At 38.4% G+C, this 22,749-nt stretch overlaps 1 protein-coding gene across 1 annotated transcript in view; it reads left to right on the top strand.

Annotated features, from left to right (window-relative positions):
- The window catches only part of ADAM12 (ADAM metallopeptidase domain 12), a gene marked incomplete at its 5' end in the record, with an annotated part of 82,640 nt that extends 60,241 nt beyond the window's left edge, over positions 1–22,399 (top strand). Inside the window, 9 exons of the mRNA XM_009705998.1 lie at positions 3,416–3,524; positions 3,632–3,830; positions 6,310–6,387; positions 8,555–8,663; positions 11,768–11,903; positions 12,533–12,641; positions 13,095–13,277; positions 19,680–19,807; positions 21,039–22,399. Coding sequence (XP_009704300.1) covers positions 3,416–3,524; positions 3,632–3,830; positions 6,310–6,387; positions 8,555–8,663; positions 11,768–11,903; positions 12,533–12,641; positions 13,095–13,277; positions 19,680–19,807; positions 21,039–21,099 — 1,112 coding nt within the window. The remainder of the gene's footprint in view (positions 1–3,415; positions 3,525–3,631; positions 3,831–6,309; positions 6,388–8,554; positions 8,664–11,767; positions 11,904–12,532; positions 12,642–13,094; positions 13,278–19,679; positions 19,808–21,038) is intronic.
- Between the last annotated feature and the right edge of the window lie 350 nt (positions 22,400–22,749).

The following is a 22,749-nucleotide window of genomic DNA, read 5'->3' as shown; positions in this document are numbered from 1 at the left end:
GGGAAAGAAGTGGGCTTATCAATATACACATTTGGAGAGAAAAAAAATGTCTCCAGGCTGACAACTGCAGGAGTGAGCTTTGACCTTCTTCAGTTTCAAATGGCTGATTTAATCCCTTCAATAAGGCTTGGCGTGGAAAGGCTGACAGGACCTCAATTACAGGGTCACAATGCTATAATTATCAATAGCAAAGTGAAATAAACTCTGCTCATCGAGCTCAAAGCACTTAATAACCATTAGAAATCTTTCACAAATCATTTTGCCTTTGTCTGCAGAGGTAGCAAAATAGAGGAAGACAGGACTTTCTGCTTCACTTTATATGATGCAATCATGATAAATGGGTTTCCTACAGAAACATAACATTACAATTCTCTTCTTTAAGCATCCTCTGAAAACCTCCTTTTAACTTGGTAACTCCATCTGTTCAGCTTCTTACACTCTGATATGTTTTCATCTATAAAAAAGTCCAAATATTGTGAGAAACCAGTCAGGAGAGAGAACAGCCATCTGAATCCTGAGCAACAACGTGCTTTGGTTTGATACCAAAGACAGAAATTGAAGCTAGATTTTGGTTTCCAAGCCACAGATGATCATTGGGTACCAGGTGTTTTCATACACAGACTGCTCTGAGCTTGGCAGGGGAGTTTTTTTGTGCTCCATGAGATCTTTTTTCTTGTCAAGTATTATTGGTTGGAGTTAAAACTCATTGTCTGAGCCCTGCAAGGATGCTGCATATGTGTTCTTCTTCCCGCAGGCTGCTTTCCATCATGTGTAGCACACTTGACTTCTACATTCCAAAAAAACAACCAAACAAAAAAAAAAGTTTCAGCAGGTGAAAGTGGAAGATAAATACCTTAAAGTCTCTTTGCATATCAATGAGCCCTTCCTCTTTTTGACACCATTTTTTAAATAAGTCTCTGTTAGGTCACTGACAGTCAAAGCACAGGACATGAGCATTCATTTTGCTTTTGGCAGCCTTTGGATCCACACAGCACGCTGGGGAAAGTGTGTCTGTGCTCTGGGCTACTGCTGACAGATCTCCAGGGAAGCCTCCAGTCATTGCAATGACAAGTCATTGGCTGAACTACTTGGGGCACAAGGCTCCCAGCCAAGAAAAAAACCGAGACGCATAGCGATTGCATATGGTCATGGTAGATGGGTGGGGGGCTTATTCCTTTGGCAAGGTAGGTCTGGGAAAGTCGATCTTTGCAGGTGTGGGGAAAAAAAGCAGTTTTACTTGGCCTTTTGCTTCCAACATGGTTTTTGCCTTCCCTCCCCTTCCCTTCTAAAGCTGGCACAGTATATGCACATGTTAATGTTTGTATCAAGCTGAATAGTTAATGTTCCTGCCCTGGAAAGATGAGGAGGAATCTACATGCTGAAAACGGAAATTTTACTTTTGCTTTTTGTACAGTGCCTTGTCTGGATGCTTTTGTTGATTTTTTGATTATTGCTTGTGGTTTAATGAAAAGAAGTGAAAGAATGCTGTGTGAATCCCTTTTAGTAGTTCCGGATTTGAGAAATATTCTGAACTCAGCAAGCTTCATCATAATCTTCCAAAGAATTTCAAGCTCTTGTGCTGCTCTCCAGGGAACCAGTGGCTCATATTCTGTTCCTTCTGTGCTTTTCTTTCTGAGTTTTCTGGTTGCAGTATGTAAAAGTGTTAGAAGGAAAAGAGGGTGCCATCTTAAGCCTCTCCAAGTTTTAATATTTTTGTCCTTAATAGCATTAGATTGCTGTTCAGCAGTATATAGTATTAGTCAAGCTTCTGACTGTGAAATGCAGATAATTAATTGAGGCTTTAATCTCTGAGTTATTAGTGAAAAGATCCACACTAACTGGAATATTTACAATCACATTTGTATTTTCTTCTCCAGGAATTTGACCCTTTTTTAAAAAAAAAAAACCTCTTCCCCTTTGAAGGCTTTCAAATGAAATCTTCAGGGTGGTTTAAATAAATTATATGTTTTACCCACAGTTAGAGGCATACACACTTGGAAGTGGCTCAAAACATTAAAAAAAAATAATCTAACATTAACTCAGATATTCTGTCTCTGGTGAAGATCAGGGAACACTGTAGAAATGGTATATTCTCAGCCTTTAGGCTATCACATCATTCGCTGCCAGTTCTTTTTGTTTTAGTTTGGCTGATCTATCAGAAGTAAAAAAAGGTATCTAGCAGATATCTGTTAAGAGTTTTAGCCAGTGTATCTCCTTACCACCTTGTCTCCTTAAAGCACGTCTGCGTATTGGAGTAGTTGGAAAGTTGGCGATGACTTGATTATGTTATTAGTTATCTTCATGGAAAGAAAATACGGGGTAGTAAAGGGCCCTAGCAAAGGGCCTCTTAATCTTGCAAGGAGCAGCAATTATTGGCTGGAAATAAAAGGCACACTTCATAATAGAACAAAGGGATTAAATTCTTATACATGGACTAATTAATTGTTGCAACAGTTAAACCAAGGAAGTAGATCCTCCGCCTCTTAGACATTTCAGATGAATGCAGGTATCATCCCCTAGAAGATATTCAATAGTTGGTCATATTCTGGGGGCAAATGGACAGGAGATCATCTGTATAAGACATTAGAATACCTTTTAACTACTAAAACGTAGGGATGAGTAATCTGTCTGCAGAAACATTTCCAGTACTACTCCCACCAGGGAAGTTCCTTTGCCGTTAGGATATGTCTCCATCATAAAAGGCTACGGTAGATAAGAACCAGATGCTGCCTGTCTTTCCAGATTCCTACTTCTACCACCATGGTAGAAACAACCCTTCTTTCAAGTCAGCCTTTCCTCTCAGGAGTGGATTTACTGAGGATTAAGGTGGGGATGGGTTCCCTTCCTCTCCCCACCACATTAGCTTGAGCTAACGGCAGTGTATTCTCTTTGCCATGTCCTGTGCTCATGTTTTTACAGACACACAGCAGTCTAGTTTGCGACTGGATTTTTTTCTGGTTTCATGTTGTTCTGAATTGCCCTTAAAAAGGCCTTTCTTGAAAAGTATTTGCTTTGGCTCTTGGGGTCTCGCTGGAATCACATGGCCTCCTGTAAAAACGAAGGGAGTTAACTTACCAGCTGGCCTTTGGCTTTCTTCACTAAACTAGATTTGGCATTTGCTAAAAGATTTTGTGTCCTAGGAGGATTCACAAGAGGGATATCATCTAGAGAAATTCTGAAAGAGAATGAGTTCTGCATTGTCTATTGCTCAGCATTGCCAAGAGAGACAAATAACATTGGAAAACCCGCACGTTCAGGCTCTTCAATTAACATGCTGATCCAGCACAACTGTTTTGTTCTGCTTCATCAATATGCTCGTCACATCCTACCTTCCCCTAAAGCATCAGTGGAGCTCAAAGAAAATTATTAAAAACACCTTGTATGAGATGGAAGTTCTGATTAGGTTTTGTTTCAGGTGCGAAACCTGCTCCTGGGATCTGCTTTGAGAGAGTCAATTCTGCAGGTGATCCTTACGGCAACTGTGGCAAAGACTCCAAGAGTTCCTTCGCTAAATGTGAACCCAGGTAGGGTCTCTCCCTGCAAACATAGGAACAGAGGCAAGGGTGGTGGGAAAGGGCTTATAACATTTTAAATTATTTAACTAATCTTTGGGTTTGTTTATTTCCTGCAGAGATGCGAAATGTGGAAAAATCCAGTGTCAAGGAGGAGCAAATCGACCTGTCATTGGTACCAATGCTGTTTCCATAGAAACTAATATCCCACTTCAGGAAGGCGGCAAGATTCTGTGTCGTGGTACCCACGTGTATTTGGGTGATGATATGCCCGATCCTGGTCTTGTGCTGTCAGGAACCAAGTGTGAAGATGGAAAAGTAAGGTTCTGAAATACTCCCAAACAAGGAGAACATCGCTATCCTCATGCTACCAAGTGTTTTGTACTAAACTGACTGGTTTTTGCTTTGGGATTTTTTATTTTTCCACAAAAAAAAAAAATAATTGTTTCTCATGCTCACACTCAGTCAGATTTTTACTCCCTTCTTCTTTTGGCCACTGTTCTGGATTACAGATTTGCAGGTGCAATGCAAGTTGCTTAAGTTTATAGCTGATTTTTTGAAGACAGTCCCAGGTATCTGCCCATGTAGGCTAGAGGTTTCCTGCAAAATAAGTGCAGTAAAATACATTACAGACTTGCTAATGAATTTCTGAGGAGTTCAATGTATTCACTCTCCCACTGTCTATGGCATTGCAAAACTGTCATTAACTTCACTTTAGGTTTCAAAATGTATTCTATCTGCTGATTCTGGTTCCCCCCGCCTCCCTTTTTTTTTTTTCTTGCAGTAAAAGCTATCTTTGTATGCACTACTAGAAAAATATAAACCCATTGATGCTCAACCACCAAAACTGATTTTTGCAATCATGTTTTGCAAACTTTGTGAATTATCCAATGTGAATGTAGTCCAAAATTCATATGGCTCTCTCATTCTTAGTTTTTCTTTTCTGAGAAAAGGCGCAGAGAAAGAGGGGGAACAGCCATAAGTTTAGAAGGGGGAGGAATGAAGAGGAGTCCAAGAACTATTGAAATGAGGGCTTCCATACCCTCAGTGGATTACTTGCAAAAAGGAAAAAAAAAAAGAGTACTTTGATAATTTGTGGTAAATTTAAGTAAGCCTCTGAATTTCTGAATGCCTTTGAATTATGTTGGATTTTTGCACTGCATTGGGAACAGGCTTAAAATACATCCCTGGTGAAACTACAGTTCTGTTACAGGAAAGCAACTCTTACAACATTTCTAAGTCAATCTGTTATAAAATGTCTTTTCAGGGAAAATTCAACGCTGGGAAAGCACCCCATTATGTTTTACTAATGAGTATTTAATCTTTCTAATCTATCTAATCATACACATACACTCTATAGAATACACAGGCTAATACTTACGAAATTGTATGTTTTACTTTGAGGACATTAGTGCATTTGTATTATGGATTAAGAATATGAATTTAAATATTCTTGAGTTTTCTAAGCTGGAGATACACAATTTGAAATGCAGCCATTTTAATGTGATCAAAATTCTGTGTGCCACTGCACTGTGAATATTTGAATTGTGAATACTGCTGTAATCAGACCATATTCTCTACATGCGTGCATGTTGATGCCAATTCTCTCTAATTTCCTTTCTATTTTTCCTTCTCCCCAGGGGATAAGTGCCCTGATTAAGCATCCCTGTCGTCTCCTTCAACACTATTCCCTGCTTAATGCTAATTATTGTGACTGACTTTTAGTTCTACTGAACTGCAGTTAAACATGAGCAAAATTGTGCACTGATTTTTTTTCTCTTTTTTTTTTTTTTTTTTTTGTTCAACATAGCATAGTAACAGTTTTTCCAGTCCTAATTTCTTCGTTTTTCAATTTTGAGTGGGAAAACTTCTCATTACTGACATCTTCGTCAGTCATTTGATTGTTTGATGGTATTATTAGATGGTACTAATCTTGCTTTACCTCAATTTTCAGCTATGTTGGCAAAGTTTACCCATACTGACTGGAAAACAAAAAAAAATGAATTTTATTACTTTGCATATGCTATTTGTTTATTTCCATTTCCTATAGGATTATTATTACACTTTAAATATGAATGGTTTATATTTGACACCAAAAAAAATTATTTAGCTTGGGAAAACTCTTAGAAAGGTCTTTGTTTTGCTGAAGAACAATGATGAGCCCATATCTATCAGTGACCTCAGTTAAATATTCAGGCTGTCCTGGGCCCAGGTTCTGTACTAGCATGAAGAAGTATTGCACTATTGATAGAAACAGAACTATGCTAATTTACACAACGAGGGGACCTGAACCTTTCCCTGGGAAATCGTCTGCTCTTGTGAAGACATGAATGCACCCAGATCAGGTAGATGGAAGAATCCTGCTCAGTGTGTTCCTAGTCCTGAAAAATGCAAATTACTGGTTTTTAGATGGGCTTAAAAAAAAACCCAGACCCCAGTGGCTCACCTCTAGCTCTACCTCAGTGAAACTGTGTTTATTTACCCAAGCTCAGCGTATCAACCAAACATGAACTATGAAATTCAGTATCTGCCAGGATGCTGATCGAGAGCAGAATTCAACTTCCACAGATTTGGACTTAAAAGACTTACAAAGGCACAAGAAGAAGACAATGACACCTAATTCTGGTGTCCTTATCTTTTAGTCAATATAACGTTGTCAATGCAGCATGTGTATTGGGAAATCTTTAACTGCTAAAAGAACTGTTGATGGATGAGCAGACGTACAGAGAGGACCATGATGCCTTGTGAGCACCAGCACTTCTGTCCCTATTAAAACTCCTTTTCTCTTATTTTGCAGATTTGCCTTAATCGCCGATGCCAGAATACAAGTGTTTTCGGTGTACATAAATGTGCAACAAAGTGCCATGGACGTGGAGTAAGTGTTGTAGGAACACTTCTTTACAATCAGTGGACAAGAAATCGTTTTATGTAATAGCTTTGAGATCTGTGATTATTTGTAATATATCAGTCAAAGTCACTGCAATACTTTTTTATTATGTATTTCCATTTTTGGTGTCCCCTATATGAACTGCAAGTGATGAAATTATTTTCATTTAACAAAGAAATATTTCTCAGGTAGTAATTATATTGTTCTCAATTAACAGTCTGTGATAAAAAGGAATTTTGTCATCTTCAAAGCAATTTTAAGTCTAACCTTCCTTCACGAAGAATTGCCATTAACATTTCAAAAAAATACAATTTCTATGTAGATACAGAGAAGTTAAAATATGCACTTGAATTGAAAGTCAAATAGAAAAGCATTTCCAAAAGTGCTAAAGTAAAGTAAAACCATATTGATGAGTTTCATGGTATAAAAGTGGTGCAGGATGAAAAATGTGATGATATCTCTTAATATCAAAGTGTTTTGAAACCTAGTTTATATTATGAAAATGTTAATTATTTCAAGCTATGCCTGATTAACCTTAATTTGCTGGTGATCTGTTTGTTTCTGTGGAAAGCTGTGGCAATCACGTTGGAAGAGCCATAGGAAATCCTCTATCCTCTCCTGAGAAGGGATTTTAATTTGCTTTAACTTATTTTATCATTCTGCATTTGAAAAACCGGGCAGTGTTGATGGTGCTGCATGTTATCATTGTGCTGGAATGAGCAGCAGCTTAGACTGACTTCTCTATGTCTGTGCAATGGAGAACCTCTGGTGACTCTTGAGCGGCAAAAAATGACCTGGCATGGTCGATGAGAACTCCTGTAGCACTTTAATTTAAAAAATAATGCTTAACGAATTATATTTTTAAATATCTTGCTATCTTTGAAAAGTAAATCTTTTTTTTTTTTTTTTTTTTTTGCATTTTACATGACCATGGCCAGTCTAAGCAATGTGAATGATATTTTAATACTCTGCAGACACAGCCAGTATAGTCTTTCTGAAAGCCTGCCAGCTGACCTTGCCAGAAAAATGCATATTTGCAAACTCCTGTGAACTAACTAGTGCGTTCCTGAGAAATCCATTTATGAATCTATTCTGTGGTTTCTCAATGGTGGTGTTAGATCAGTGATGATCAGTGTTGGCATAGAATTAAGGACCATATTGACAACTAACCCTAAGCCTGAAAACTGTATTTAAAAGTCAATTTGAGCATCTACGTGTGACTGTGCCATCTCTGTCCTGTGCCACAAAATCTTTTGGCCCTTTCAGTTCATGTATTCTGTCGATACCGCACGGAGCTTTAGCCTCTCTATTAGTCACATAGCCGCTACTTGGGTGGAAGCAGAAGGAAATAAAAAGCAGCCCTTTTTTTGATGGGTGTTTGGGACTGTGGGACCTCCTGAGGAAAAAGCCACGAGTCCACCGGCTCCTTCTGCTCTGTGCAGCAGGAACAGGCTGATGTTAATGGTGGACTCCAGTCCTTTGGAGCTCTTTTATGCTATTTGGTAAATCTGGTCTTGGTAGATGTTCCTTAACTTGGATTAAAACCACCAGAACGCTGAGGACTGTGCGTTCTGTGATAGTGTGGTGTCTGATAGACATTGCGGGTGTGATATCAAAGGGAGGGTTTCCAGTTTCACATGTTCTTCCAGCAACTGGTTCATCTTGGCGTTGGGAGACCTGAGAAGTGGAAAAATCAGTATGCGGCCCAGTGCGAGCCCTTGATGAACAGGCGTGTTCAAGTGGGCTGACAAAGCTTTACAGCCCTCACGGCATAGAGAGACTCTTGTTCCTGCAAAGGCAGAAGGAACACAAGTTAGAAAGCAGATAATGTTGCTGCTGGAGGCAAAGAGAAAATAAGACTTAAGAGGTGTGTGATTATCCTTGTATTATTGAAGTTGTCAGCCAGTGCAACCCAGACAATTACCTGCCAAATAAATAGTGTTTTTTTTAGGCTCCCTCTTCCTCCATGGTGTCTTGCACTCAGAGTTGCTCTATGCCAATAGGCAGATACCAGTACATCTCTTTTCTTCTATAAGTTTTATTTCTTTCAGATGTATCACTGTCTGATTAGGAGGCCTTATCAGTCCGTGCTGCTCTCAGATGTATAGGGTAATCCTTTTCATGTTCAGCCGTTAACATAAGTCTTGTTTTGCAGGTCTGCAACAACAAAAAGAACTGTCACTGCGAGGCCGACTGGGCCCCCCCGTACTGTGACAAGCCAGGGTTTGGTGGCAGCATGGACAGCGGACCAATTAGGCAAGCAGGTTAGCAGTAATTCCTGCTTTATTTCTTGTTTCCCTGATAAAGAGTGGAAATAAAAAGTGTCGTTTTGTAAGCAATGAGCTCGCAAGATTGGGAAATAAGTCTGTAAATCACATGGCTTAATCCAAACGCATTGGCACCAACTTGAAAATTTAGTGGAGCAAAACCAAGGCAGGCTGAGTGCATTAATTTTCTTGCATAACTAAAGGCACAGTGGTCCTGGCGGGTTCTTTTCTTTGCCTTTCTTTGCCTTTTATTTCTCAAGATACATGGTCAAGTTTAGTAGCTGACTGCAGTGCATAGGAAATGGTATTGATTTAAACCGAGGATGGGGAGGTAACTCCCACTCTTGAGCTAATCCTGTTGCCATGGTAGATGAACATTGCAGTACTCTTGGATTCACCTTGAGATATGCCAAGCTCCAGTGTTTTCCACTGAGTGCATCAGAATAGAAATACCTTATTGTACACACAACCTGCTCCTATAGTTATGTGCTTAATGAAGAGTGGATATTGCCATGATTATAAATGCAAAGTTCTTGCATAATCAAAAATCAGAAATATACTTTATATTGTTCTTCTAAGGAGGTTCTTTTGTATTGTTAAAAATAGCAGATTTCTGACTGTATCAGATTAAAAGTGTGTTTTATAGATAGCTTCCACACATTTACCAGAAGTTGCCCTCACATACAATAGTAGCAGGAGACGTGCATTTTCTAGAATTTGTATTTCAGTTTCCCCTTGTTCATCTGCAGAATGTTGGCTATAGTATCTTCCTTCACCTTTGACCAACCTCAGAAAGAGTTATTTCTACACATTGTGAATTTTATAGGATTTGATAATCATCACTTGCCAATTTTTCTCCAGACTACTGTAACTTTAGTGACTTCCATAGAGATGTTCCTGATTTATGTCTGAGTACGTGACAGGACAAGCAGTCTACTCCCGTATACATGTATAAGCTAAAACTTGCTAGAAAATTATCTGCATGTTTTCATTTGAATAATACGATTCAAAACCAAAATGGATTGTATTCTCTACATGCCAAATCCTGTAGTGAATTGTAATACTGGATTTATGACATCATGGTCATTTCCATGACAAAGCTTCACATTATGATTTCACTGTTGAAAGATGTTTTGTGTTTTAAATACCTACCAGTCGGTAAGATAGCAAAGGAACTATGCTCAGACACTGAACAAGTGTGATTACTTGTGTGTTAAATGTTTTCTTTTTAGATTTGCTCTAATGCATTATAGTCCTTTTTCAGCTTACCTGAAAGCTAAATACCTAGGGAGCTACAAAATATATTGTTATAATGTGCTGCATAGACAATGCTAACTGGAGAAGACAAATATAGGACATCTTTGATAATTCTTGCATTTTGTGTTTTGGAAGCCAACACTTCAATTTAACAGAAAATTGTTTTAACAATATTTTGATATAGTGTGGTAGTTCCACCATTTTTCTCTAAAGACAGTGTTAGATTCAATAATACTGGCAATACACAAATATGGAAAGTGCTAGAGGACTTAATTTTCTATTGCTGACACTTGGATTTAAATATGAACACTTGATGGGGTGGTTTGGATTACGATCTGAGTAGCTTCCACGTCTCTAAATCAAATTACAAAAGGATTAGCTCAATAAAATACTTTCATCTTAGTCAAACAAGGCACATGGTCTCATTAGTATTTAGTAACCGATTTTACCCAGCTGACTTAGAATAGACCTATGTGTTTGGCACTCTATATTTTTCTTACAAAGAAGCCTTAAACATTGAATTGCTAGGTAGAGGAGTTAATTAATTTAAATTGCATGATCTTAGCTTATTAATTTTATTAATCTTTTGGAGATGGTGAGGGATTTATTATTCTGCAGTGCTATAAGGTAGAAAGCGTAGCACTTCATGCCCCACCTGTAGTTTGTTCAGTCGGCGTTGCTGACTGTTCACCAGCATCCGAGTGAGCTTAGGCCAGCCGAGGAGAGCCAGCTGGCTGAAAATCCATCAGGATAAGAGCAAGAGAGCAATGATAGGTTACCAGAGCATAGATTAAAGATGTTTCTCCTACTGGGGGAGTGTGCAGCTTTTAGGAGAGCAGTCCTGAAGAATCACAACATCCTCTCCTCCAGGCAATGATCGTATTGCATCTCCGTAATGCTCAGAGCTGCTGCTTACCTCTTCCTAAAAATAAGGCTTGCTTTCAGCTGCAAGTCATCTAGTCAGGGTTCATCTCACTATTGTGCCTCACTTAGGTCCCAGCAAGGTGCTTAAGGCAGCTTAAAGCACTCTGAAAATGGGAACAAGTCCAGAAGGCTGCAGCCCCTCGCTAAGCAGAGCATCCCTCCGAGGGCACCCAGCACCGTTGCCGAAGGCTTGCCTTTGGCTCCTCGCTTGCCACCAGACTCGACTTGATAGCCATCTGGGCTGGATCGCAGCAGTCCAGATTTCAGATTGTTTGCTCAGTGTTAAAGCACAACAAAACCCTTAAAATTTGGTCATAAAGGAGCTAGGGTTACTGCTGATGTTTGAGGGACGGAAGATTTAAAAGTGTGCACTTTACCAAACTGTGATCTAGACATTTCTGTCCCTTTTCTCGCCCTCTCAGCCTCTGTCTCCCTCCCGCCCTGGCAGCAGGCAGCCCACGGAGAAGGTGCCAGTCGGCATTGCTGCAGCCATCACTCTGTGGGTGTCTGGATGAGGCCCACAGCCCATACACCTTATGGCCGTTCTTATGGCCCCATTTGCAGGTGACAACCTAAGCAGGACCTGAACATAGGTGCAGAGAGAGTACATGGTGATGTTCATGTTTAGACCCAGATACCTGACTAAAATAGAACAGCATAGAATAGTTCAGTTGGAAGGGTCCTACAACGTTATAACCAATTTTTCCCCAATGTTAAAGAAATAACTTTAAAACGGGCCAAAATTCAAGCATCAAGCTAGAAGAAATAAGAGTTTATTAGTCTTTAATTCATAGTTTATTCACTTCACCTGCACTGCAGATAGAAACCTGGGCCGGGCAGCAATGTCCTGCTCCATATATACAACGTATTTCAGTAAAGATGGCTCTTGATAGAAGTTAACTCAATGTGTTTTGTTGCAGATAACACAAGTTTAACCATAGGAGTGTTGATAACCATTCTGTGCCTTACCTTTGCTGGCTTAATCATGTATCTGAAAAGGAAGACTTTCATGAGATGGTTGTTTACAAGTAAAAAGACAACAATAGAGAAACTAAGGTATGATCATTTTCCCTAATTATACTCTAATAGAAAATACTAGAAAGTAGCTGTAAATATGGCAGCTCTCATCTTGACATTCATCGCAGAAGGGTGTCAAAATGTTAGAAAGAGCCAGCCTTAACAAAAATATTATGTATTAACAGTGGTGTTTTTCCTGATTTAGCTTAACTTTATTGATTGTCAGTAAATAATGTAGGTTTGGGGTTGACCATATACCTCTTTTGTGATAAAAACTGAAGAAGTGAAGGAAGTATTGCCTTTATTTTTATTTACTTGAAATAGTTTCATTACATTGCATGGCCTTTTATCTAAACTCAGTCGAGTGAGCTGAAACTTTCATATTTGAGGTCATTACTGTTTAAATGCTAGATTCATTAGAATAGTCTCTTGGGTGTTACAAAGCTGCATTTCCACAGATTGCAGAAGCTAATTTAACAGACTACTGGTTTCCAAAAAATCAATATTTATTTTTATTCTTGCAGGAGTGCTAGACAATTTTTACTTTCCTTGTTTACTGTAAAAAGTCAGAAAGTCCTTGCAAAACCTCATTCTGAAAAGAGGCTACTGTTTAAAAACATGTTGCAGAGCAGAATGTTGTGTTCAATAAATATATGTTTGTATTGCAGGTCTGTGAGTCCAGCAAGACCTTCCGCTTCATCTGAGCCTAATCGTGTTCATACCACATCTCTCAGTAAAAATCTCATCATGAAGCCACAAAACACAAACATACAAAAAGTGAGTCCTTAAATAGTTTAAAAAAAAAAGGGGGAAAAAAACCCCCACCTTATTCTATATTTTGGATCTCATTTAAGTAATTTATTATAACACGATTATTACATAATCTTAATGACATGTAGAACTAACAACATGTGGAATGGGAGAAGATGTAGGCTTCAGAATACATTTATGGCTTCCGAGTTTTAGATAGGTGGAGATGTCAAGTGGAGAAAAGAATTCGTTTAGTCTCCAGGATAGAACCAACCAGCTTACACCAGAACACTACGTCTGAACGGTGAAGGATTAGTGCTTGAGTAGGACTCTGGAAGCTGTTAACTGCTTCTCTGGTTGCAGAGGTGTTGAAGGTAGATGAAAGCAGAATAGAAGATAAAAGCAAGTGAATAACATAAAGTAGCAATGCTTATGGCAACTCTTGAAGTTTATAACTTTTGGTTGGGGGTCTTTTTCTAGAGAGATGGTCCAAGAAGACCGCTGCCATACCAGATCATTGACATTAGTAACCCTGTGAAGACAGAAGATTTGCCACAATTAAAAACACCGCAGCGAGTCCTACCACCCCTTCCCCAGCTGCCATCTCACCACGCTGTGCCTGAAAGACCCTTGCCAGCTAACCCTTCGCTGAGGTTCACCCAGGTAACCATGGGTTTTCTTTAAGCTTCTATTTAATGTTTAGCGTATGAGTATCTGCACTCGGTGAAGAGGAACGAAGCGTTTTCTCATCTTTCATATTGGCCTTTTTCCACCATATTGCCTTTATACTTTGTACATATTTAGAAATGCGGTGTAGATATATTGGTTTATGCCAACTGAGGCTGTGATCCTAAAACTTAGGATCCTGAACTCTCTCTTCACCACTCAAAAGACACAACAGTATAAACAAGCTCCGTATTACAGGCGAACACAGGCTCACCTTGCCAGCTGCCCAACCGGAGGGGAAACTGCACAGTTTGTTAGCAAGGTGCCAAATACAGTGATAGAGTTTAGGAAGTCAAGTTGCAGGTGTCTTGTGGAAGAACAAAAGGTATATTAGCTTGATGCGCTTCTGTTCTACCAAGTGGGGTGTGAACTGCTTTTATTTTTTCCCAGAGCACAGATCTGAAAAGCAGACTTGTAGTTACCCACACTATTTCATGTAGACATGCCTTTCATTGCAATGTTTAAATAGAGCTGGTAACCCCCTTTTTTTGTAATAAGATGCATCTCAAGGCGATATTCGGGGTAGATGAAGTTGTCTGTGCAGTTGTCTATATTAAATTGTCCTTTTTCTTGTCACTGGCTTCTCTCTTTTGGTTGCACTTGTGGTGTGACTGTCTAAGCAAAGGAATCAGACACCCAGCTATTTCTGTTTTGTAGACGTTATGTTATTCTGAATATAGAACAAGATTAAAATGAAGTAACTGTCATTATCACCAAGCTATCTTAAATGAGTATCACGTTGATTTGGATGCACATGTTGCAAATCCATACTCAAATAGCGGTGTCTTGCCTGCCTGTGCCTACCTGAACCTAGCCAGGATGCCCAAGGACAGAGCGCCTTCTTCCTGCAGTAACGCTGTGAGCTACTCTGGGACACATTCCCAATGATTTATAGGAAGATACGTCTGTGAGAAACAGTTGCTGAAGTGCAGTGCTTAGAAAAGTGGTTGTAAAAATAACACAGAAACAAAAAGGGATGAGACAGTGCTGAGCTGCTGTGGCAGTGTGCTTACATATCATGACAGCAGAAAAAGTGTCTTTAGTTTTAATTTTGTCCAAGTCTGAACATTGAATCATTCAGGTTAGACCAACTTTTGTAAGTGTGGCCAGTTTAGTAATTGCTTTCAAAGTATTTAAGCTTTTTCTTCTTCCCTTTTCCATCTTGCTAGTCATTTATTTTCCTTTCCAGGGAATGGGAAATACTGATCCTTTCTAAAATCAGTTTTATAGGAAATCTGAAGTAGTATTGGTTTGTGTTGCTTTTGTCTTTAGCTCCAACAGTTTCGATGTTTATTTTCTTGCATTCCTTAAAACATTCTGCTTATTTCACAGTGGTCAAAGTTAACATTTTAAGTGCAAGTGCTTTTCTCTTTCTTAATCAATGGTTCCATTAAAAAAAAAAAAAAATCAATTTCTTCTATTTCATCTTATCTAGCAACTTATAAGCTTGCACTGCCTCCTGCTAGCAGAAGACAGATGGAGAAAAGGCTTTCTAAGAAAAAGTAACCATTTCTCATCCTGATGGTGCGTCTGTATCTGCCCCAGCCTGACACCGCACCTCAAAGCAGCCCAACGCACCACCACAATTCATGTTCCTAAGTGCCCTCCCCTTCAAATCCCACACGAAGTGCGAGGTAGAACACCAGATCTCTAGTACTAGCATTACCAAAGACTGACAGATCTGAAACTGCCAAAAAGCTTTTCAGTTTGGCACCTCAAATTAATTGCGATGGTTACTCCATCAAGCAAAATATCACCGTTTTTGGTTTTCAGTCACTGCGTGAAATGGAAGTAGGACAAACAGGGGATCAACTCAAGGCAAGCTAGTGAATAAGCAAGAGGGCTTCTTTCAAAATTATGTTCATAACATCAATTCAACGTTGTCAGAAACAGCTATTTTTTATATCCTAGGGACACAGAAAAGACTGTATGGGAAGAAGATCTTTTCTTCTGAAGTCAATTTTACTCCCTCAAAGCTTGGAAGAAGTAAATTAACTTGAGAATAGTTTTGGTCTAATTTATATCGATGCTACTTAATGTCTTGCTTCAGCACTCCCTTGGAACTGTATCTATCAGGTCATCAAGAGGAAGCACTTTAAAAATCATTGCTACATTCATAATATCATCCAGATGCTCAGTACTGCAGTTACCGTGCTGAAGAAGAGTATCTCAAACCATTCGCTCTTTCTGTGGCTTCGCAGCTGCCTCCTCCTGCTTCTCCCTTCTGAGAGGTATATTTAAGCACGAGCTACTTTCCTGCTGTCTCCGGGCTTCGAGCAGCGGATAGCTAAGGCATAACATATTAAGTAGACTTTAAGACAACTCTTTTCCCTTCTAGTGGCTGTTGAGACAGCAATGAATGGATTATTATTTTGCTATAAAATTTCCTTTCAGATGTAAGTAAAATAGTAAAAAAAAAACCAAACCGACAAAAAAAAACCAAGCAAAAAACCACTTAACAAACAAACTGTTGCCAAGTTTAATATTTAACAATCTTTTGACTGATAAACAGATTTTTCTTCTTTCAGATGCTCTCGCAAGGCAAACATACTTTATTTACGGGCCAGATTCACAGTCAGTATAAATGAGCACAGGACCATTGAAATCAAAGAAACGGTCAGGATTATACTAACCGTGGGTTCAGTCCATGCCTTCCGATTTAATCACTTCCACTTGGTTTTGTTACTGTTAACATTCAGTTGCTGCCTCTGATACTATATCACAGTCTTATTACTGAAATATATCTCTTTTTTTTTCCAGTTCATCCTTATTACAGGAAATATAGCTTTGTATTTTCACTTTTCCCCCAGTAAAACTGAGCTTGGCTCACCTTCTGCTCATTCTGGCACAGTTATTCCTGTGAATACCTCTCCTATCACACCTCAGGCTGGCTTTAGTCACAGAGGACTAATGCAAATTAAGGTCCCATCAAAATAGATTGAGGAAGACAACCCTTCTCACCCAGCGCACTTCAGGCGAGAACCTTCTTCCAGTTGCTTATTTAAAAATCAGTGAAAAAAAATTAAACCTTCAAGCACCTGATGTCTTTGTAGCTGCTCAGTATGAGAATTATGTTTTTCTTCCTAGCAGAGTTGTAGAAAGAGATCATGACAATATTTAAAACAGTACTTCCCCCAAATACAGACAGAGACCGAATACATGAAATGCTAAGTTGTTGATATAAAACTGGACAAAGAGATCCATCCATAAGTTCTTTGTATTGAAGAGCTGAAGCTCTGTAGGGCTAAAAAAATGGGCTGGGAGAAAGGAGAGAGAGATGAAGCAGGGAAGTACAGCCGTGGTACTGAGTTGTGCTACGGACTTGCCAGGACATCAAAGACTACAGCACGTTTCCACACATGTTAACATAAGAAGCTGTATCAATTTGGATTCCTCTGTGGCACATAAAGATATAAAAGACCATCCTGTAATCGGTTTGTATGTTTTCCTGGTGGCATTTTCTAGTGCTGGCATCTCCTTTCTATGAAGTGCTCCTCCATTTTGCTTCATCTCAGCCATTACACATCCTCGATCTCCTTCTTTATCTGAATTTCTGAATTCCCTCCCCCTTTTTTTTTCTTTCCTTTCACCTTTTCTTACCACATTAGACTTTCTGTCAAGCCCCTTTGCTGCTTCCTTGCTAAGGATATTAACTCAAGGATGACACTTGTACAAGCTCTGGGGAAAAAAAAAAGAAAAAAAGAAATCAGATGTTGGGCCTGCGTACCTATCAGAGTTATATTTATAGTATGATTGCTGTTTCAACATACTTCCTCACGTAGATGTTTCTTCTGGAATAAGAGAGCCTAAAGAATCAGTTTGGCTTAGGCATTAAAGATTATCTTGATGCTCAGCCATGAGAGGATGCTCACTCCACAGCTGAAGAACTGTTCTAGATCAGCACATCTGGATTAGCCATTTCAGCAGCTTCCCTTGCAAAAAGAGAGGGGAAAAAAGCAACTGATAGGGTCCCATTAGTACTTAGCTGCTCTGAGCTTCTGAGAAAGTCAGTTTTTTTTCAGATGTTGCAGGTGATGATTAGACAGAGGACACAGCTAATAAACACAAACAAATAAACAAGGACGCTTTCTTTTTGTTCATGCATCCTTACCAGATCTTAAGCTCTTCAGACCTTGGTTTCTCTAGACTGCTGAGCCTGGATCAGTTCCTCTTCCCAACTGTGGTACCTAAGCGTTCTGCCAGCTGAAGAGTAAATACAAATGATGCAATAACAATTAGGGACTGATCAAGCAAACAGCTGAATACTCATGTGATCAGACTAATTCATGTGATTAATCATGTAAAAGTACTTGGGGGAAAAGGCCACTTCTGTGAAGGCAGTCAAGGGAATAAAGGCTTTATGGTGTTCAAAGATGCACCTGCTTGTTTGATGGCTTTATAATGCTGATTACAGAATCATAGAATCACAGAATGGTTTGGGTTGGAAGGGACTTTAAAGCCCATCCAGTTCCACCCCCCAGCCATGGGCAGGGACACCTTCCACCAGACCAGGTTGCTCAAAGCCCCATCCAACCTGGCCTTGAACACTTCCAAGAATGCCCCATGATGTTTGTTTGTTATAACAGTTTTTAAAATGCTGTCACACTCGAGGTGATGATGTATGTATTCTCCCATGTAATAAACATTATGACATTTGACAAAATTATTACAGAAGCAACTTAAATTTATATTTTACTGTACAGATAATTCAATTATTTTAAAAGTATTAGTTTCTGCTGTGATCTAACTTTTTCCAAACTGATGTATTTCACTTCAAAACACACACATTAAGATTTCATTGTGTAAGAAATTTAGTGCACAAGGTAAACTTTGGTTAAGAAATCCTGATGGTAAGATTTCTTCTCTTAGTAGTTTAAGGTTCTAGCTCTGTATCATGGGAAATGATCGTGTTTTGAAGAACTTCCTTTGCCAGCGTTTAATTAAACTCTGTGACTTTCAACAGGATAGCGCTATGAGATAAAGCTACGTAGAGTATTTACAAGCATGCTCTTTATTTCCTCATTTTCCAGGCCTGATTATTTCAAGAATATTTGCAATTATTTTTACCCCCAAAGACAGAGCTCACAGACAAACTTCTTATAGCAAGATATGTTTATCTCAGTTTATAGTGGAAGTTCTTCTGGATGACAGTCAAGGCTAATTTTTATACTGAATATGAGATTTGGCTATAAAAATAAGTTAAAATAAGAAATGTTTTTCATGTTGCTATTTCTGATTCACTCAAGAACTAGTACATGTTGTGCCAAGAGTGAAAAAGAAGAGGGACATTATATACAGCTTTAAAATACAGTTTGTGGTAAGTTTGAAATGACTATATATGAGGTTTACTTAAGCTCCCGTATTTTCGTCCTTATCAAAATGCCTGATAGTCAACCTACATTTCCTTCTTGAAAGAGCAAACATTTGCCACGAAAAGTAAGAAAACAAAAGGATGCTCAAAATTAATCATGAAAAATTGTACTTTATTCATGCGCAATTCATGCCTCTGCTTGTTTCCATTATGTTTTTCAGGGGAGCTTTAACTAGATTGTGCTTGTAAGCTCTTCTTGTTTCTTTTTGGTCAACTCTACTAATGATAGTTATGGCAAACTATTCATAAAAAGTAAAATTACTTAGAAAAAGCATGACTGTGCAGTTCAAATAGTAGAAGGATCTGAAGTGAGTTTTTTGATATATTGCAGAGTTTTTGTGTGCCCTGAGCAAGTCACTTTTAATCTATCCCAGTGCTTCATAATGAGGACCACAAATAGACATGTTACCATGTTTGCAGTGTTTCAGGGACCACACAGAAGAGACATTAGCTCATGCCTGACAGCAGATGACTTCTGTTCTTTATTAATGAATCATTTAATTCCACAGAATGAAAGCTCAGCGGCATCTCTAAAAAAAATTCCACAGATGCTACCAATTCAAACTGGACTTGAGCGGTTTGGCTTTGTGGTCATCTGAATTTGTATTTTAAAGTCCCTTCTAGTATTTCCATCTGTCTGTTCTAGTATTTCTATCTTTCTGTATAACTACTTTTACCATATTATGTATTCCGTCGATGCTGTTTTCATTTACCACCAATTAATCATTAACTCCAGCATAGATGCACCCAGTATTTCTAAAGTAAAGAAACAAAATCATTAAAATATTGTATTAAACCTTTGTTTTAAAATGTAAGTCCCTGTTTACTAAAAATAAGTTACAGCTTACTCATTTAAACATATCTGATCACAACTACCCTGAACTTAGATTCAATTTATCTCAGTTGTTGCTGTCTTAAGTATGTTATGCCTGTTCCAAAGACGAATATGCCTTTATGTTTTATAATAGGAAACCCACAAACCAGACCCTCCTCGGAAGCCTCTACCAGCAGACCCTCTGACCAAAGCACGCTCCAACAGTGCCTGCACGGCAGTGCCTGGACACACAAAAGCTCTGCCTCACGTTACTCCTGTAAGGTGAGTTCTCCTCGTTAAAATGCCTTCATTTACAGCACTCCATTCAACGACAGGTCCAAAATGTCTTGAGTAACTGTGCTCTGCTGTCACGATTGCCAAGAGCTACGCAACAACCATTTTCTATTTTCTTATATAAAAGCACGTGGTAACGGACTGATTCTCACTGGGAGTACATCAGCACAATTACACTGACTTCCACAGAAGTATGAGAATTTATACTACATATGAAGGTTTGTCTGTAAGCATCTGACTGTATATTAACAAAAAACTACCCAATAAATACAATTCCTTGCAAAAGCAAGGAGTTAATAAGCACCAATTTCAAGAGAAACAAAGCTCTCGCAGAACAAAAATTTCCTACTCGGACCACCTACAGAATTAGGCTGAGAACTGAATGCCGTTAAGATCAACCACCAAGAAAAGCGATTTTCTGTTCACACATTTCACAATGGAACATCAATTTCTATCATCTGAAAATCATACCCAAAACATTCAGAAAGCACACAAATTGTACACTTCAAAAAAACAGGATGTTGAAAACAAAATGATCTGAAGGGAAATAACTATGCCCAATGTTAATGGGCATAGTCAATGATATTTTCTTACCCAATATTCTTCAGTTTCCTATGAATAAAAAGTGAGCTCCAAGGAAGATAAAAGTAGTGTTTTAAGCTACAGGAATTTTACTAGTGAGGCACCTAATTGCTCAGGAAAATTAAAAATAGAATCAAGTTATTTTCCTAATATGTCTAGCAAAAAGACTGCAAGAGTGAACTTTGATTAAGCCCCTGGCTGTCCATTCTAGTAAGATATTCCAAAAGTAATAACATTTCAAGCTGACTACTACAACGTTTTGAAACCAACTTCTATTCTGCAACGTGAAGTAGCATTTTTGAACAGGTGCAAAGTTGATGAGCACCCAAAGAAATAAAGAGTTTAAAGGACAACACCTGAAACATGGAGCTAGCTTATCCCTCTGGCCAGGCAGCAATGAAAACATGAACTGAAGAAAAGGAATCTGCTGGTACCATTCATGCTTCATGATGAGACTTGTGTATGTAGTACCATGTCTGATCTCCTCCCAGTATGAGAGTCCCATGCTACGTGTCTGAGGTTAAGTTGGATAACTCGAAGAGGTTTTACCACTTGTCTTCATGCCTCAACGTGATGCTGGCAGTGAGAACTAACAAAAGTTTAAATAACAATTTGCTATTTTCTTTCTTTCCAACAGGCCTGCTCCTAAGCATCCACCACAGGCATCCAGGTCCAGTGACACTGCCGATGTGAAATGACTAGAAAATCTGACACCTTTATTCTGAAAAGTGAAGACAGAAGTTTGCACTATCTTTAGACTCCCGCTGGAGTTCATTTTTCTGACAATACTTAGAATTTTTAATGTTTAAAACAGCATTATTTTTAAGAATTCTGAGCTACTGCCTTTGGTGCTGTGCTGTGCTATGGTGCTCTGTCTACTTGCTCAGGTACTTGTAAATTATTAATTTATGTTGAATATTTATTACAGTGCGGTGCACTGTAGTAGATATTTTTACCATAGCTGAGTTTTCCTTAAAAGGAAGCCTTTTTTGTAAGATTTCATTGAACTTGAATAATTCTGCTCTGTTGGTCCTATGTAGAGTTTTTAGTTTTGATCTATTCTTTAAGGAGTGCTGATACTCATGGATAAATCAAATGTGTAAACAACTCAATCTCAATGGTTCATAACAAACTTTTGAATAAATATGTCAGGGTGAAAAAAAGAAAAATCTCTTCTGGAACATGGTGAAATGCCCGATATCTGCACGCAGATGTGTGACGTATGTATTTAACCAAAGTATCACTCAGTGTTAGCAGTTGTACTGTAATTTCAGTTTTCACGTTACTGTTTGAAACCGTCAAGAAATCTGTGCTGAAAGAGGACATATTCACTTTGGACAAGTTCTCTTACTGAAGTAGTACTGTATATCATAAAACTGTATTTTTTTTTTTAACCTCATTTTCCTCAAACACAATGTGGTTAGTACATACTAATGCAGATATCAGGCCTCCCAGTGTCACTACCTTTTTGATGCTTTGGTAATTAAATTCAACTATAGTGTGTTAGGTCACACCATCTCACTATGTTGCATAGCTGTCCTGTTTAGACTGACAATAACACTACACCAAGCATTACAAAGAATTACATTTTAAGAATGAACTATTATACTTATTTCTTTTGCCTCATCGCTCTGCTTATCGACTGTATTTTGCATATTTACTACTGTTTTGTATTTAACTTCTAAAATATTGTTCTGGGTTTCTTGGTTTTCAAATTAAAATGCATATTTTAATACATAGACTTTGGTTATCCTAAGACATGGGGGAAAAAAAAAATCATCTCTTTACTGTGTGCTAGCATTACATCTGATCTCTTCTGTAACTTCTCAGCAGTAGCACTGCTGAATACAGTTGTTTCACCTATGCTGTGATAAGAACAATTTTCAAATATCAGTTGAAATAGAGGGAGAAGGAACTATTACCTTATATAGGTTAGTTTCCTCATTGCCTGTAGTTTTTGTTTCTTTAAGCAAAAATAAAAGCATTGATAGAAACTTGGATGTCATTTCAGTAAGTGTAATTGTATTTAATTTTCCCAATTCTTCCCCGTCGTAGTGGTATAGCACTCACGTTTATTGATAAACTAGATAAACCAAAATAAACCATAGTTTAGTTTGTTACTGAATAGCAAAGTAAATGCTTCACAAAAGCATTTCAATTCTTAGAGCAACTCTAACAGCAACAACAGTGCTTTATGTGTGGAGAATCTCTACGACAGTAGGATGCTAACTTATCCTAGGCTCTGCAGTGCTGTTGAAACCAAAATAATGCGCTTTTTTATTTTAGATACGTTGTACTTAAAACATTAATTTCTTCCTGTCAACAGCAGCTTTATATCTAAAATGGGG

The sequence above is a fragment of the Cariama cristata genome, unplaced genomic scaffold (assembly GCF_000690535.1).
Source record: "Cariama cristata isolate BGI_N322 unplaced genomic scaffold, ASM69053v1 scaffold5138, whole genome shotgun sequence".
NCBI classification, from domain to species: domain Eukaryota; kingdom Metazoa; phylum Chordata; class Aves; order Cariamiformes; family Cariamidae; genus Cariama; species Cariama cristata.
Note: the sequence above shows the minus strand (reverse complement) of the source record. Positions and strands in the feature narration are given on the sequence as shown.